Source organism: Penicillium odoratum (assembly GCF_028828045.1).
Source record: "Penicillium odoratum strain IBT 22623 chromosome Unknown utg000001l_segment0_segment0, whole genome shotgun sequence".
Taxonomy (NCBI): Eukaryota; Fungi; Ascomycota; class Eurotiomycetes; order Eurotiales; family Aspergillaceae; genus Penicillium; species Penicillium odoratum.
The window spans coordinates 1,836,491-1,850,639 of NW_026643143.1; the positions used below are offsets into that span (position 1 = coordinate 1,836,491).

The window sequence follows — 14,149 nt, forward strand, 5'->3', positions numbered from 1 at the left end:
TTAGCGATGAAGCGGAAGTGAGCTGTGGCTTAGTCACAAGAGCTAGTACGGGTGGCGAAATCAGACAGAAGTGCAGATTCAATGATTTCAATCCGCGTTTCATTGACGGATCGTAATATTTACAACATCTTCACCTGGCCATTGTGGGCCTTTATGAGAGACGATAAGATCCGTGACTCATATTGACTCGTTTTTTTTCTACTTTCTCTTTGCAGACACGCTGCTCAACTTCACCCACCAAACTTCATACCCGACCATCCTCCAACTATCATTTCGACCTCTCCACCAAGCTCGATACCTATAACTTTTCATCATGGAGGCGTCCCGAGGCCCTCCACGGGTCAAAAACAAGGCTCCCGCGCCGATCCAGATCTCAGCGGAGCAGCTGCTCCGCGAGGCCGTGGACCGGCAAGAGCCTGGCCTTCAGGCCCCGACACAGCGCTTCGCCGACCTTGAAGAGCTCCATGAGTACCAGGGCCGCAAGCGCAAGGAATTCGAGGACTATGTGCGTCGAAACCGCATTAACATGAACAACTGGATGCGCTATGCAGCCTGGGAATTGGAGCAGAAGGAATTTCGGCGTGCGCGATCAATCTTCGAGCGCGCTCTGGATGTCGACTCGACCTCCGTCGTCTTGTGGATCCGGTATATTGAGGCTGAGATGAAAACCCGCAACATCAACCACGCACGTAATCTTCTCGACCGCGCCGTGACGATCCTTCCCCGTATTGATAAGCTGTGGTACAAATATGTTTACATGGAGGAGACCCTCGGAAACATCCCTGGTACTCGACAGGTGTTTGAGCGATGGATGTCATGGGAGCCCGAAGAGGGAGCGTGGGGTGCCTACATTAAGCTGGAGAAGCGTTATAATGAGTTTGACAGAGCGCGCGCAATCTTCCAGCGCTTTACGATTGTGCACCCCGAGCCAAAGAATTGGATCAAATGGGCTCGTTTTGAAGAAGAGTATGGAACCAGCGATTTGGTTCGAGAGGTGTACGGTCTTGCGATTGAGACACTGGGAGAGGACTTTATGGATGAGAAGCTCTTTGTGGCGTACGCTAAGTTCGAAGCTAAGCTGAAGGAGTTTGAGCGTGCTCGTGCGATTTACAAATATGCCCTTGATCGCCTGCCACGGTCAAAATCCATGGTCTTGCATAAGGCATACACTACCTTTGAGAAGCAGTTTGGTGATCGTGAAGGTGTAGAGGATGTCATCTTGTCCAAGCGCCGGGTCCAATATGAGGAGCAGCTCAAGGAGAACGCCCGCAATTACGACATTTGGGTTGATTTTGCACGACTCGAGGAAACGGCCGGCGATCCTGAGCGAGTACGAGACGTCTACGAACGAGCAATTGCACAGATCCCTCCATCACAAGAAAAGCGACACTGGCGCCGGTATATCTACCTCTGGATCTTCTACGCCATATGGGAAGAAATGGAAGCCAAGGATACCGAGCGTGCGCGTCAGATCTACCAGGAATGCATAAAGCTGATCCCTCACAAAAAATTCACATTTGCCAAGGTCTGGTTGCTGAAAGCGCAATTCGAGATCCGACAGATGGAGTTGCAAACAGCGCGGAAAACATTAGGTATGGCAATTGGCGCTTGTCCCAAGGACAAGCTTTTCCGAGGCTACATCGAATTGGAGCGGCAACTTTTCGAGTTCGTCCGATGCCGAACCTTGTACGAGAAGCAGATCGAATGGAACCCAGCCAACAGCCAATCTTGGATCCAGTATGCCGAGCTTGAACGTGGGCTGGATGACCAGGACCGGGCGCGGGCTCTCTACGAGCTGGGTATTGACCAGCCGATGCTGGATATGCCTGAACTGGTATGGAAGTCCTACATCGAATTCGAGGAGGAAGAAGAAGAGTACGAGCGTGTTCGGGCGCTGTACGAGCGCCTCCTTTCGAAGACCGACCATGTGAAGGTGTGGATCAACTACGCTCGATTCGAGGTCAACATACCTGAGGATGGGGAGGAGGAAGAGGAGGAGGAGGAACGACCTGTCAGCGACGAAGCCAAGCGCCGTGCTCGTGGCATCTTCACTCGGGCGCACAAGGTGTTGAAGGACAAGGATATGAAGGAAGAGGTATGTGATCACTGGTCTAACTTTCTCACCAACGATATTAATATTTCTTTAGCGTGTGGAGTTACTCAATGCTTGGCGTTCATTCGAAAACACCTACGGCTCGCCGGAAGACATCGAGAAGATCGAGAAGCAGATGCCGCGGCGGGTCAAGAAACGCCGCAAGTTGGAGGACGATCGGTACGAGGAGTACATGGACTACGTGTTCCCGGCGGACGACCAATCAGCGGCGAATCTCTCGCGGCTCCTCCAAAAGGCGCACCAGTGGAAACAAAGTGGCCAGGCGTAGAGCGGGGCCATCGCACCCCTCGCACCCATTCTGTGTTATTAATATCCACCTCTACCTGTCTTTATTTCCCATCCTCTGGACAGCATTTGTCAATATTTAGATTGTAGAATAAGCCAGCTATTTTAAGGCCCCCAAGTCAGCTGTGTTCTGTACCTGCACATAAACGCACAGGCCAAACCCTACATCTATCCAATGCGACCGTTTAATCTGGAGCCGAAAAGCGCTAAGTTGGGGTGATTCATTTTAATCCCACGCTAGTTTAACCTAGGTTGGTTAGACAGTTTGATGGTGAGATGCTAGGATAACTATGATTTGATCCTATCTATATGAAACCGACCGAAAAGAATAAAAAACCTTCCAAGGACTTACTCCATACAAGAGGCATTCTATACCGGTTTGATTCCGTTGCACGCGCACGAGCCAAGTGTGATTCCATGGTTTACTTTTCTCCACCGGGAAAAAGGGGTTTGTTGGGTGGTTTTGGGTGGTTCGTTTGGCTCCTGGTCGTTTACTTGTTTGTTGCTCCTTGCATATAACAGGGAAGTTATACTCCGTACTCCATACACTTTGTCCTGTTCACTTGACTATGCTCCCAACCTCCATCGTGCTTAGGTGGAGACATGCATAGTAGCCGAGGATGGGCTCCGTAGAGGTGCAGGTTTTCGGTCAAGACCCACTCAGGAGGTCGCAAAACACAGCAGAACAAGAATCAGTTCGGCGTACAGACTACAGAATAGGTAAAGAAATAAATCAATTTGGATGTCCGACGATAGACAGAATCAAAAATATCAATTAAAAATCAAGTTATATAGGTTAAAGGGGAAATTACGACTAGTCCATTTCGTCATGATTGGGCCCCGTTAAGGGGATCTTTTCCCAACTTTGGCTCTAAGGGGGGTCCTTGTCTCACTTTGCCCTGCGTGCTGTGCACTTCGTCCCTTCAGTTGTTTGTCTTGTCTTGTCTTGTCTTGTCTTTTTTACTTCTTCAGCTTCATTCTTTCGCGACGTGTCGAAATTCGCTCGCTCCTTGTCCGACACGTCGGACTCGACTTGACCAGCCTCCCGACCTTTCCCACCTTCGTTCGATATCGCGATTCACTTCTCAACCTCGAGTTATTCCTTTTCTTTGGCCAAAATCCTGCATCATCGGCTCAGCGTGGTCTTCTCCCGCTTCTCCCGCATACCAGCTCCGCATCTTCGGAACCGATCCCGACACATTCTTGCGAAGCAGATCTCCCGGATGCTGGCATATTGCTCCTAAAAGCCCCCCCCCACCGGCCGTGATGAGATAGTGCTCTGGTAGTCATCGTTCATTCTCTATCATTTGGCCTGACTGACCTTGCCGGCTGGTCTCCCGCATTCTTTTCTTCTGGTCTGGTATCATCGATCTCTTCAACATGACTGTGCCTGAACCCCCTATGAGCTTGGACGGGCATTGCTCCGCAGTCTACAACAACACTCTCTACGTCTATTCTCCGTATGGATTTGCGTCACTTTCGCTGGCACAAAACACAACTTCTTGGAGCACTTTACCACCGGGCATGAACGTTACTGGCGCCGCATGTGTCACTGCCGCGATTGACGGCAATAAAGACGACCTGGCATTCTACGTAGTCGGCGGGACCGGCAACTCATCCTACTTTGGACTACAGCGGTATTCATATCAGGACCAGGAATGGTTGAATTTGGCTTCTGGCTCGTCCCCCTATACTGATCGGCTGGGCCATGGCGTCGGCTACTTCGAGGATGCAGGTACTATTCTGATGTATGGCGGGGAGCAAGGCTACAGCGGCGCTTCGCAATCGACCTATCTGATATACACTACATATCCCTATACGGTAGACTCGATGAGCAATCAGGGTGCCCCCGCAGCACTTGACCCGATGCTTCTAAACTGGAACGAATCAACAATCGCCTTGATTGGTGGCTATTCGTCCACGACAGATGTTTACATCTTTTCAAATGGAAGTATGGGTTGGGTAGCTTCTGGAGCTACGGTTTCAAGCGAGCTCGCGTCAGAAACCGGCCGCTTCGCCATCCTGAGCGATGACGATGGGAACAAGATCTTGGAAGACTTTGACTTGGAAGCGTCGCCGAATACGATCACCAGCTACGAAATTATCAAGGATGGAATTGCTCAGGCAGCCACTGTTGTAGGATCCTCCTCAAAGCGGAGTTTAAGCAACTATCCCTCGTATGACAGCAAGAATGCCCCAACCACGTCACGATCCGATTACGCAATTGCCCAAAGCAGTGATAACCTGGTTGTCATCACCAGCGGCAGCGGAAACAATTCGGTGTCCATCTTCAATCAAACGGCCAATAGCTGGATCAATACAACGGAGTTGTTTTACGGTAGTGGTACGCAGAAGGTTTTACACACAACCACTACTTCATCTAGTACATCCACTGCGATGGCCTCTTCCACATTTTCCACAGTTTCGACCACTCCATCTTCATCCCCTACTGCTACTGCTGCTGCCTCCGGCGATTCCGGTGAACGTGTCGGCGTGATCATTGGTGCCACTCTTGGCGGAGTATGTGGTGCCATCGTCATCCTGGTTGCCATTCTCATTTTCCTCCGCCGCACAAGGGAGAAGCAAAATCCAACAGGCAAAGGAAAGGAAGCCGGCAAAGACCGCCTCAGTTTCCAAGACCAGGGCATAGAACCCTTGGCCGAAAGAGCCTACCCGATGGCAAAGAGCCCTGTTCCTGTCGCCTCTATGTCGGATGATTCCCTTGCTATCATATCGGGCAAGTATGCTGGAGAGAAAGCCTTGAGGGCCCCCAACCAGACTTATGGATATGGATTGGGCAAACAGAGTTTATCACCTATCCCGTCTAGTGGATTAGCCCCATCAAGTATGTACTCGGACGATTCAGACCGGTCTGCCGCCATCGCTTCCGCTGTCGAGGCCATCTCCAGCCCTGGAAACAAGCCTGGAGATCGAACCACCGATGAGGGATGGGGCAAATACTTTGATGACAATCGCGCGTCGAATTTTGCTGGAGATCGCTCCACTATCAGCTCCACATACACTAAATCAGATTACCGTGGTAGCAGCGCGTGGCCCATGTCCAACCTTGCTCCATTAGATTTCGGATTCCTCGATAAACCAAAGCCACTCGGCCAAGTCAATAGTGGAAGTCCCACAACAGAAGTCGGAGGGCATACTGGGCGTAGCCTAGTCATCCCCGAAAGTCAATCCGCGCGAATTTCAAGTGCCGATTCGGTCAGCATTTGCTCGGACGATGACCCGCACGATACAAACTGGACTGGAGCAGCTCACAGCAGCTGGCTAGGACGCCCGACCAGCAGCAATTACAGCAACAGTTACTACGGTGCAAGCAACACAAACCTTCCGGCGACAAACTCGCAATCCTATGCACGCCAATCCAATGCCCGAAAATCCAGCGTCATCGTACCGGATAATATTGATGAGCTTGCACCGTCCGGAACCTACAATTCAGATATGAGCTGGCTCAACCTCCATGCTGAACGCTGAGCATTTCTGCACCAATATCATCTCTACACTCCTTCCATCTGATCTACATTCTCTCAAACCTTCTCTGCCATCTCTTTCTCCCTGGTCTTATCCTTGTTCGTTCCTTGCATGGCGTATTGGTTGTTGGTGTCTTGTAAAAGTTTCCTTGTCGGTCGCATCTTCTTCTTGCATCTCCCTTGCATTTATCCCGTCTTTTGCCTCTGTGTGCGAGCACTATTTTAGCGGTCACAGTTTCTCCTTCCCTATTGTCTATACCTGCGTGTTCTAGTTGACTATCTTGCTCTCGTGCTGATTGAGCTTTGGTTGACTGGTTTTTGCGCTGTACATATTTCCTTTCAATTTATGGTACTTGGTTGCCTCTATTAACTTGACTCCTAATTCCCCTTGCATTTGTAGCTTCGACTTGGATCTTCCCCTTGTAAACCCTTGCACGCGCCCAGTTGGGTGAAAACCCGTGTGGATTGAATGTCGGAGTCTCCAGCCTTTCCTCCGGTCTTCTTACACTGTGTTGAACGGTGCCCAGTTATTGATTAACTCCATAACCCCACATTTATGCAGAAAGTTTGAAAGCATGCGCGTACATGCGTCAAGCTTGTCGTAACCTAATGGGGCCTCGGGGTTTCCCCAGTCGAAATCTCATGATCACTGCGGGGAGATTTGTCATTTCAGCCCTTACGTTGAGCTTCATACACTTAGGAGTGCGTCGAATTCCACGCTATGCGCCATTCTATCCTCTGGCAGAAACCCCCGCATTCGAGATCTCACGATGGCGCCAAAATCCAACAATGGCCCAAGTGCCACTGCCACCGAGACCAATGATAATGAACAGCAGGAGACATCTAAACCGGACGAGGATATCCCGGCTTGCCAGTTATGTCGCAAGAAGAAGGCCAAGTGCAATCGTGCTCAACCCTGCTCGCAATGCATACGTTTTAATGTCTCTTGTGTTTACGACGATCGGAACATGAAGCCAGGTCTTCGTGCAGGCGCGGTTGACCAACTCTGTCGACGAACGCTGGAGAACATGTTCCTCGGCCAAGAGATGATCTGGCAGCAGATGTGGCAAACATTGTGTCCCAACGCCGCGCTCCCAAATCACTCAAGCGACCATCCTCAAGTCCAGACCTAGAGAAGCGACGAGAAGAACTCAAATCGGCTTTGCTCTCGGTTGGGTCTGAAATAACTGACACAAAGCGGCCAGCTGAGGAATCGGATGTGCATCCAGTCAAGCGACCACGCGTTGACCTTGTGGATTCACCTTCTCTTCTTGTCAATCCTAGTAGCGACTCAACCGGAATTTTACCGGCCGCGATCATGAGCGAGCTGGTTGATCTCTACTGTATCAGTATCCACCCCTGGATCCCAATCCTTCATATGGAAAATTTCCGGCAGCGTATGCAGCTGGCAGAGGAGCGTCCACGAATCACATGCGTTCTTCATGCGATAATTGCTGTCTGTATTCGTTTTTGCCGGAATGAACTTCTACAGGATGAGGAAACAAAATCTAAAATTGCAGAGAAAAGCCGACAGAAGGTGATCCTTGATAGTACAGAGACTTTTTCTGTGGACAATCTACAGGCCTTGGTTATCATTGCATTTGAAACTGTGAGCATTGAATCCTTGATTTCGCTCTTTTACGGGACTAACTTTAATAGATTGGCCGGGGTCGCGGCCCTTCCTCATGGTCTATCGTTGGTAGTATGGTTGGCACGGTCGAGCATCTACAACTAAACGTTGAGGAGGACGTGCTATATGGTGTAAAGAACCTCGGAGAAAGTTTCCGGATGGAGTGGCCGGGATTGCCGATTTCGTGCATGGAAAAGGGCTAAAACCAGGGATCTACAGCGACGCCGGGTAAATCAAGAAAACATCTCCAGCCATTTATTGAATTTCAAACTAACCTAGACATAATATATGACTGTGGATTCTATCCGGGTTCCTGGGGCTACGAGTAGCTCGATGCTGCAACCTATGCCGAGTGGGGTGTGGACTATCTGAAATACGACAATTGTGGAGGATTCGAAGCGAATACTGAAAGCCCTCAGGCTCAGTTTGCGCAATGAGAGATGCACTAAGAGGCACTGGTCGGAGTATCTTCTATTCTATCTGCCAATGGGGACATCAGTTTCCCTGGTACTGGGCGGACGGTTAGTATCGATCAAAGTTGGTCTGTTCTCGTGTATTACCACTAATAAAACATCCATATCAGAGATCAGCCAATCATATCGGATGTCCGGGGATATCACATATGTTTTAGTGATACTGGAAAAGACTGCGCTGTGAGTTCGTTCCTTCAAATTGATAGACCAGGTACTAACGGTACTAACGGAGTGGACAGTGTAAAACAGCATACCGTATGGATGTTGGCTACGCTGGCTGCAGCTTGCTGACAATCATTCGAAAAATGAGAGAGCTCAGCCCATTCCAGAAGCCTGGGGCGTGGGCTGATATGGACATGCTGGAGATTGGCAACGGGAACATGACCTTGCACGAACAACAAACACACATGACATTTTGGGCTGCTTTGAAATCCCCTCTGATAATTGCAAACCCTCGCGGATGAGAGTCTTGAGGTGTTGAAAAACAAAGAATTCATTGCTATCTCGCAGGACTCTCTTGGTGAAGCTGTGAGGTATCTTCCAGATTTGAGCACTGACAGAAGTACGCAGGTGTGGGCTGGTCCATTGACCGGTGGGAGGGTCTTGATATTGGTTCTCAGTGAGATGACAGATGTGACTACTGTAAAGGTTACGTTGTCGAGTGTCCTGGGGCTGTCATCTGATCGCTCCTATGCAGTCCGAGATATATGGGGGGCAAAGAGTCTTGGCCGGGTAAAGGGAAATTTATCATTGGAAGTAGCTACACACCAAACAAGAGCTCTAGTTCTCAGCTAGACCAAAACAAGCAATTGACTTGGCCAATAAATTTGCAATCCTGTCTTTATCCCCTGACGTCGGCGACTAAGCCGATACTGATACCCCCACACTATAGTTAATCCCCCATGTTCCGGCAAAATGATCGGCTAAATCAAAATCATATCTCCTATATAGAACCCCGCAATCGATCCATCAAACTAAAACCATTGCACTTGATCTGAAAACGACTTAAACATTTGAAGTACACAGTTCTCAAGCAATGTCCCTCCACGCCAACGGCAAAACACCCACCCAACCCTTCAGCACCAACCCCTTCAAAACAAAAAAAGACTTTCAATCAGCCTGTACATCTATTTTAAACCCCCTCCTCCCCCTTTTCACACCCGATCAAACCCGCGTTAAAATTGGCTCCACAGCAACCCGCTTCGATGAGGGTGGCGCACAATTCGAAGGCTTCGCCCGTCCACTATGGGGCCTTGCATCCCTATTAGCAGGAGACTATGACTACACCGAAGCTACACGCTGGCGAACAGGCATTATCAATGGCTGTGATCCAGCTAGTCCCGAGTATTGGGGTGATTTGGAGAATTCCGATCAGCGAATGGTGGAGATGTGTCCGCTTGGATTTGCACTAGCTGTTGCGCCGCATGTTTTTTGGGAACCGCTTAGTGAAAAGGAGAGAAGTAATGTCGGTGGGTGGTTGAGAAGTATTAATGGGTTGGAGATGCCGAATACTAACTGGTTTGTAATATTCGGAATATGATTATCTGTGATGCCGATGCTAATGGGTTTATGATAGGCTCTGGTTCCGGGTTTTCGCTAATCTGGGATTAAAGACTAATGGTGCCGAGTACTCTCACTCGCGTATTGAGGCGGATATGGATCATCTAGATACGTTTCATGTTGGTGGAGGGTGGAGCAACGATGGACCTAAGAGTCATCATCAGATGGATTATTACTCTGGTTCATTCGCTATTCAATTTCTACAGCTGCTGTATGCGAAGCTGGCGGGAGACTTTGATCCCGAGCGTGCAGAGCGATATCGACAGCGTTCAAAGGAATTCGCTTTGGATTTTGTGCACTACTTCGCTTCCGATGGTAGGTCCAGATCTATATCTTTTGATTATGCAAAATTAATTTGATCCAGGCAGCGCAATCCCCTTCGGTCGCTCAATGACATACCGGTTCGCAATGGCCGGTTTCTGGGGTGCATTAGCCTACGCTGATGTGGATCTTCCTCCCCAATTAACCTGGGGCATGGTCAAAGGTCTCCTACTCCGCAACTTCCGATGGTGGTCTACAAAAGAAGACATCTTCAACAGTGACGGGACACTAAATCTGGGCTTCTGCTATGCAAATCCATACCTAACTGAGAACTATAACTCACCGGGCTCTCCCTACTGGTGCTGCCTCTCTTTCTTGGCGCTCGCTCTCCCAGACTCTCATCCCTTCTGGGCTGAACAAGAAGAGGAGTACCCGAACGCACTACCAGAGATCAAGGCACTCACGTACCCGAAACATATCATCGTCCGACGGGGTGGACACTCGTTTTTGCTCTCATCGGGACAGGCGTGTCACTATGCCATGCGGGGAACACAGGCAAAATATGGAAAATTCGCGTATAGCGCTGCGTTTGGGTACTCGGTTCCAACGGGCGCCTATGAGTTGGAGCAGTATGCCCCTGATAGTATGATTGCGTTGTGTGATGATGCCGCTGGCGAGGTGTGGAAGACGAGACGAGTAGCAATTGATGCTCGATTCGAGTTTCCGGAAGGTGCGGATGGGACTCCTATTCTTGTTTCGGGGTGGAAGCCTTGGGATGATGTGGATGTGGAGACGATTCTCGTTCCGCCGTCTACGGAAACCCCGAATTGGCATCTGCGGGCGCATCGTGTGCGGACTGGACGTGCGTTGAAGACATCTGAAGGCGCTTTCGCGATTTATGGATGCCGAAGTGATAATGGGAGGATGTTGGGGACGTTGGAGGATAGTAAGGAGAATGAAGGTACGGTGCTCAGTGGTAGCAGTGCTTTGGTAGTTTCTTCAGTTGGTGCTGTGGGAATTACTGAGCTTTTCAATTCCGAAGTTGGGCGCTCTGGGCGAATTGTGCTTGCAGATCCAAACTCGAATTTAATCCACGGCCGTACATTACTACCCTCGTTGGCTGTCGATGTGGCTGCTGGTCAAGAGAGTTGGTTTGTTTCTGCAATTTATGCGTTGCCTACCAGGTCTCGAGGCTGGAAGTCTATGTGGGAGCAAAAGCCCAGTATTCCGGAGTGGTTAATCAAGAGAATGGGAAATGAGGCTTAAACCATGGACTTTGAAATTGGAAAATCTGTTATGCATAGTATTGGAAACATATGGCTTCGAAATTCAAACGGTATATTCGGATCTAAAATCGCAATCATCAAGTACAAATTAGGTATAACCAACACTTGGAATGTAGTATCCACACTGTGCAGCAAGAATATTCACATCACATGAAAGGTCAAAAAGCTGGAAAGGTCAATAAGATGGATTACATAGACATCAGAAATACTAATAAAACTTCCCCAACCAAGAGCTCCGCTTCGAAATCCTCCTAAATTCATTGACAGCGGGGCTGACAGACTTAAGCCCCGAATCGTCCGTCTCCATCTGTTCAAGCCTCGAGTATCCCGTTGAGGCCACGTCAGGAGTGGCTTCATCTGCTTTTGCGCGAATATAATAATGCTCATCGTTCTCCTGCATCCCAATGAACCAGCGCTCCTTCATCTGGCGTCCAACAGGACCACAGCCACAAGCACCTCGAAGGAGGGAGCTCTGTGGGCTATTCATGGCGAGTGCAAAGAGATTTTGTGGTTCCGTAAAGTCCGTGATTTGGTGTCCACGGGCTTCGATAATCATGAAGACCAGGCATACGGCACTCGTAACGAATGCAAAAATCAGGATGATATAAAATACGCCTTGCCATTTCTCCGTGCCTCCTGAGGCATATCCAACTGCTTGTAGAGTTGCATCAAAATGCTGGTACAAGGGGGTGTCAAGCATTTCATTTGTCGTGTTAGTATAATTCCATCCTTGCACAAAGGGAGTATTCTGCGTGCTGAGAATGAGCGTGCAGCCGGCCATGACGGCTAGTGCCTCTCCAATTGATGGTAGGGAGGGATTTAGGCTGTAGGTATCTGTGATATTGTTGTATGCTGGCATCATCTGCATAATTAGGCGCTCGTTACTGGCCTCGGAAGTTGTAATGCCTGATCCGAGACTCAAAGCGTTAGCCCATTCGCTGGCAACATTCTTCCAGTCCCCGGACCAAAAACCCTCAACGAAGGCAGGGTCCTTGCGGTTATATTGGAGGGTATTTGACTCATCCTCACAGTGTGTACTGAGGAAAGCTCCGCTGGATTCTGCATTGTAACGGGTCGAGCAGACGCCTGTTAATTTTGCCCGGATTGCGCACATCACGTATTCTGGGTAGGCTGCGGATGGCTTCCCGAGAAGATAGATTGCGTTGGTAGGCCAGAGGCCTGTTGTGTTGACGATGGTGTTATATTCTTCGGGGTATGTGCCAAATACCGGTGGTCTTTGACCGTACTTCTCACCGAAGCCAAAGATAGAATCAACAACTGTGCTATTGAGCCACGATGGGGTCCGTGGGACATCGTCTGCTCCATCAACGCTCCAGGTGGTCGCATTGAAGTGCGCATTTGGCCATGAGGAATAAACGATCGGGGACAGCTCTGATTTGTTCATGCCCACACAAAGCACATTGACTGCAGGGGAAGGAACCGAGGCTTCAATATTGTATTTTCCCTCGCCAGAAGCTTGTTGTGGCTGACGAAGATTGTTCTTGGCATCCATGGCTGCTAAAGGGACACCACCATGTGGAAAAGCCATTGTAATGTTGTTCACCATGCGCTTATGCTTCTCTGACAACTCGGTTATGTTCTGTTTTTCAATCCACGTCCCGGTGACAGTTGTGTTGTCCCAGATGGAGCCAGTCGGTGCTGGTCGAAGGGCCAGCTGGTCTGACGTCTCATTACCACCAGCCACTAACTCGGCCCATGTACCAATCCATTGCTGATAGTTGTGGTAGGCTTGTCCTACGTGTTCTATTTGGAGACAGGTTGTGTTTCTCGCCCAATCCATCGCGACCGGGATTGGTGTCTGGCAATTCTCGCCAAGGTAAACGTTGTTGCCGAAGGCAGCAGCCACTTTGCCCCATAGGATAGTGTTTTGAAGGGGTCCAAGTGTCAGCTTTGGTGATACTGCCGAAATCATTAGCTCCTCTGTTGCCCTTTTACGCTGCGTCGGCACTTACCCAAAGCCTCCGCGGCTGTGGTATAGAGCATCGCTACCAATGACGCGACCAATGCAATAAGGCCCAGAAATGTCAGCGCTGAATATCGCAGCGTTTCCCAATGCACCAGCATCGATCCCGGCTGCATGATCCACCCCCGCATACTCATATCCGCAATACTGATCCCGCGCGATTCCGTGGTCATAGCCCGTCGACTGAGCACTTGGCCTAAGAATGCGACACAGATCGTAACATACGCCAATTCAATTGTCTTTGCAAAGAAGGCGCACAGCAAATTTGCCGTGGATGCCGCGAGCGGCGCACCACTGCCAACATTCGACCATCGCGGTTTCCAAATTGCGACAACGAGGTATACACCGGAAAACACCGTTGCATAGAATGCCAAAACAAAAATTGAAACTGGAACCCATCCAAATCGCCTCTGTAGTACTTGGCTTCGGCTGGGACAACTAGGAAGGTGCGGGGTCGAGCTGGCTGTCTCCTGCGGCGTTTTCAACCAACCGGGGGTGGTTGGTTGACTGGGCTGACTCTGTTCAGAAATACAAGACTCGCGATTCTCTCGCACAGGAAGTGTTTCACCGATATCGTTGTGGATACCGAGTCCTACTTCACGGAGGACTTCCTCGGAGAAGCTCTCGCGCGCAGGAGTATCGTAAAGGCCCAGCGCATAGGCAAAGTCGGGCTCTGGAGAGGATCGGCCAAGTGGATTCCATGATTGGTGCGGTCGCACTGTAACCAGATCCTCTTCGGGTAGTAAAGAGCGCTGTGACTCGCGCGACTCAGCCATGATGGGCACGATCGAGGAAAATTCCAAGGGCGCTGCGAAGCATGTTTTGGTAGCAGTGACCAGGGTTAAAAATAGTTTCTTATCCAAATCTTTTCGCAAGCTTAGTGCAGCAGATCCTGGTTCGATCCTGGTTCAGCTCTTGGCGTTGACAATCTCCATCTTTTTCCTGGTGCGAGAGGAATAAAGCTGGGCTCGAAAAGATGGAAAAATTGGTTTAAAATAGATTGATATTGGATTTCCGGCCTGGATTATGCTACATATATGTCCAGGTATGATCATACACATCCTTTAGTGAA

At 49.7% G+C, this 14,149-nt stretch overlaps 6 protein-coding genes across 6 annotated transcripts; 5 read left to right on the forward strand and 1 right to left on the reverse strand.

Annotated features, from left to right (window-relative positions):
• Positions 1–313: 313 nt before the first annotated feature.
• clf1 (putative cell cycle control protein (Cwf4)) lies at positions 314–2,381 on the forward strand (the record flags this gene model as incomplete). The annotated part of the gene is made up of 2 exons (XM_057134599.1): positions 314–2,095; positions 2,148–2,381. The coding sequence occupies 2 exons, from the start codon at positions 314–316 to the stop codon at positions 2,379–2,381; spliced, it is 2,016 nt and encodes a 671-aa protein (XP_057000535.1).
• A 1,397-nt stretch (positions 2,382–3,778) lies between these two features.
• On the forward strand, positions 3,779–5,887 carry N7520_000665 (uncharacterized protein; the record flags this gene model as incomplete). The annotated part of the gene is made up of 1 exon (XM_057134600.1): positions 3,779–5,887. One exon carries the CDS (start codon positions 3,779–3,781, stop codon positions 5,885–5,887), a length of 2,109 nt encoding a protein of 702 aa, XP_057000536.1.
• Positions 5,888–6,653: 766 nt separating this feature from the next.
• N7520_000666 (uncharacterized protein) lies at positions 6,654–7,716 on the forward strand (the record flags this gene model as incomplete). The annotated part of the gene is made up of 3 exons (XM_057134601.1): positions 6,654–6,958; positions 7,006–7,492; positions 7,543–7,716. 3 exons carry the CDS (start codon positions 6,654–6,656, stop codon positions 7,714–7,716), a joined length of 966 nt encoding a protein of 321 aa, XP_057000537.1.
• Positions 7,717–7,801: 85 nt separating this feature from the next.
• On the forward strand, positions 7,802–8,781 carry N7520_000667 (Alpha-galactosidase alpha-n-acetylgalactosaminidase; the record flags this gene model as incomplete). Its single annotated transcript, XM_057134602.1, has 2 exons — positions 7,802–7,870; positions 8,452–8,781. 2 exons carry the CDS (start codon positions 7,802–7,804, stop codon positions 8,779–8,781), a joined length of 399 nt encoding a protein of 132 aa, XP_057000538.1.
• Positions 8,782–9,022: 241 nt separating this feature from the next.
• N7520_000668 (glycoside hydrolase family 154 protein) lies at positions 9,023–11,073 on the forward strand (the record flags this gene model as incomplete). The annotated part of the gene is made up of 3 exons (XM_057134603.1): positions 9,023–9,504; positions 9,563–9,861; positions 9,911–11,073. The coding sequence occupies 3 exons, from the start codon at positions 9,023–9,025 to the stop codon at positions 11,071–11,073; spliced, it is 1,944 nt and encodes a 647-aa protein (XP_057000539.1).
• A 228-nt stretch (positions 11,074–11,301) lies between these two features.
• Positions 11,302–13,853, reverse strand: N7520_000669 (uncharacterized protein; the record flags this gene model as incomplete). The annotated part of the gene is made up of 2 exons (XM_057134604.1): positions 11,302–13,013; positions 13,067–13,853. The coding sequence occupies 2 exons, from the start codon at positions 13,851–13,853 to the stop codon at positions 11,302–11,304; spliced, it is 2,499 nt and encodes an 832-aa protein (XP_057000540.1).
• Between the last annotated feature and the right edge of the window lie 296 nt (positions 13,854–14,149).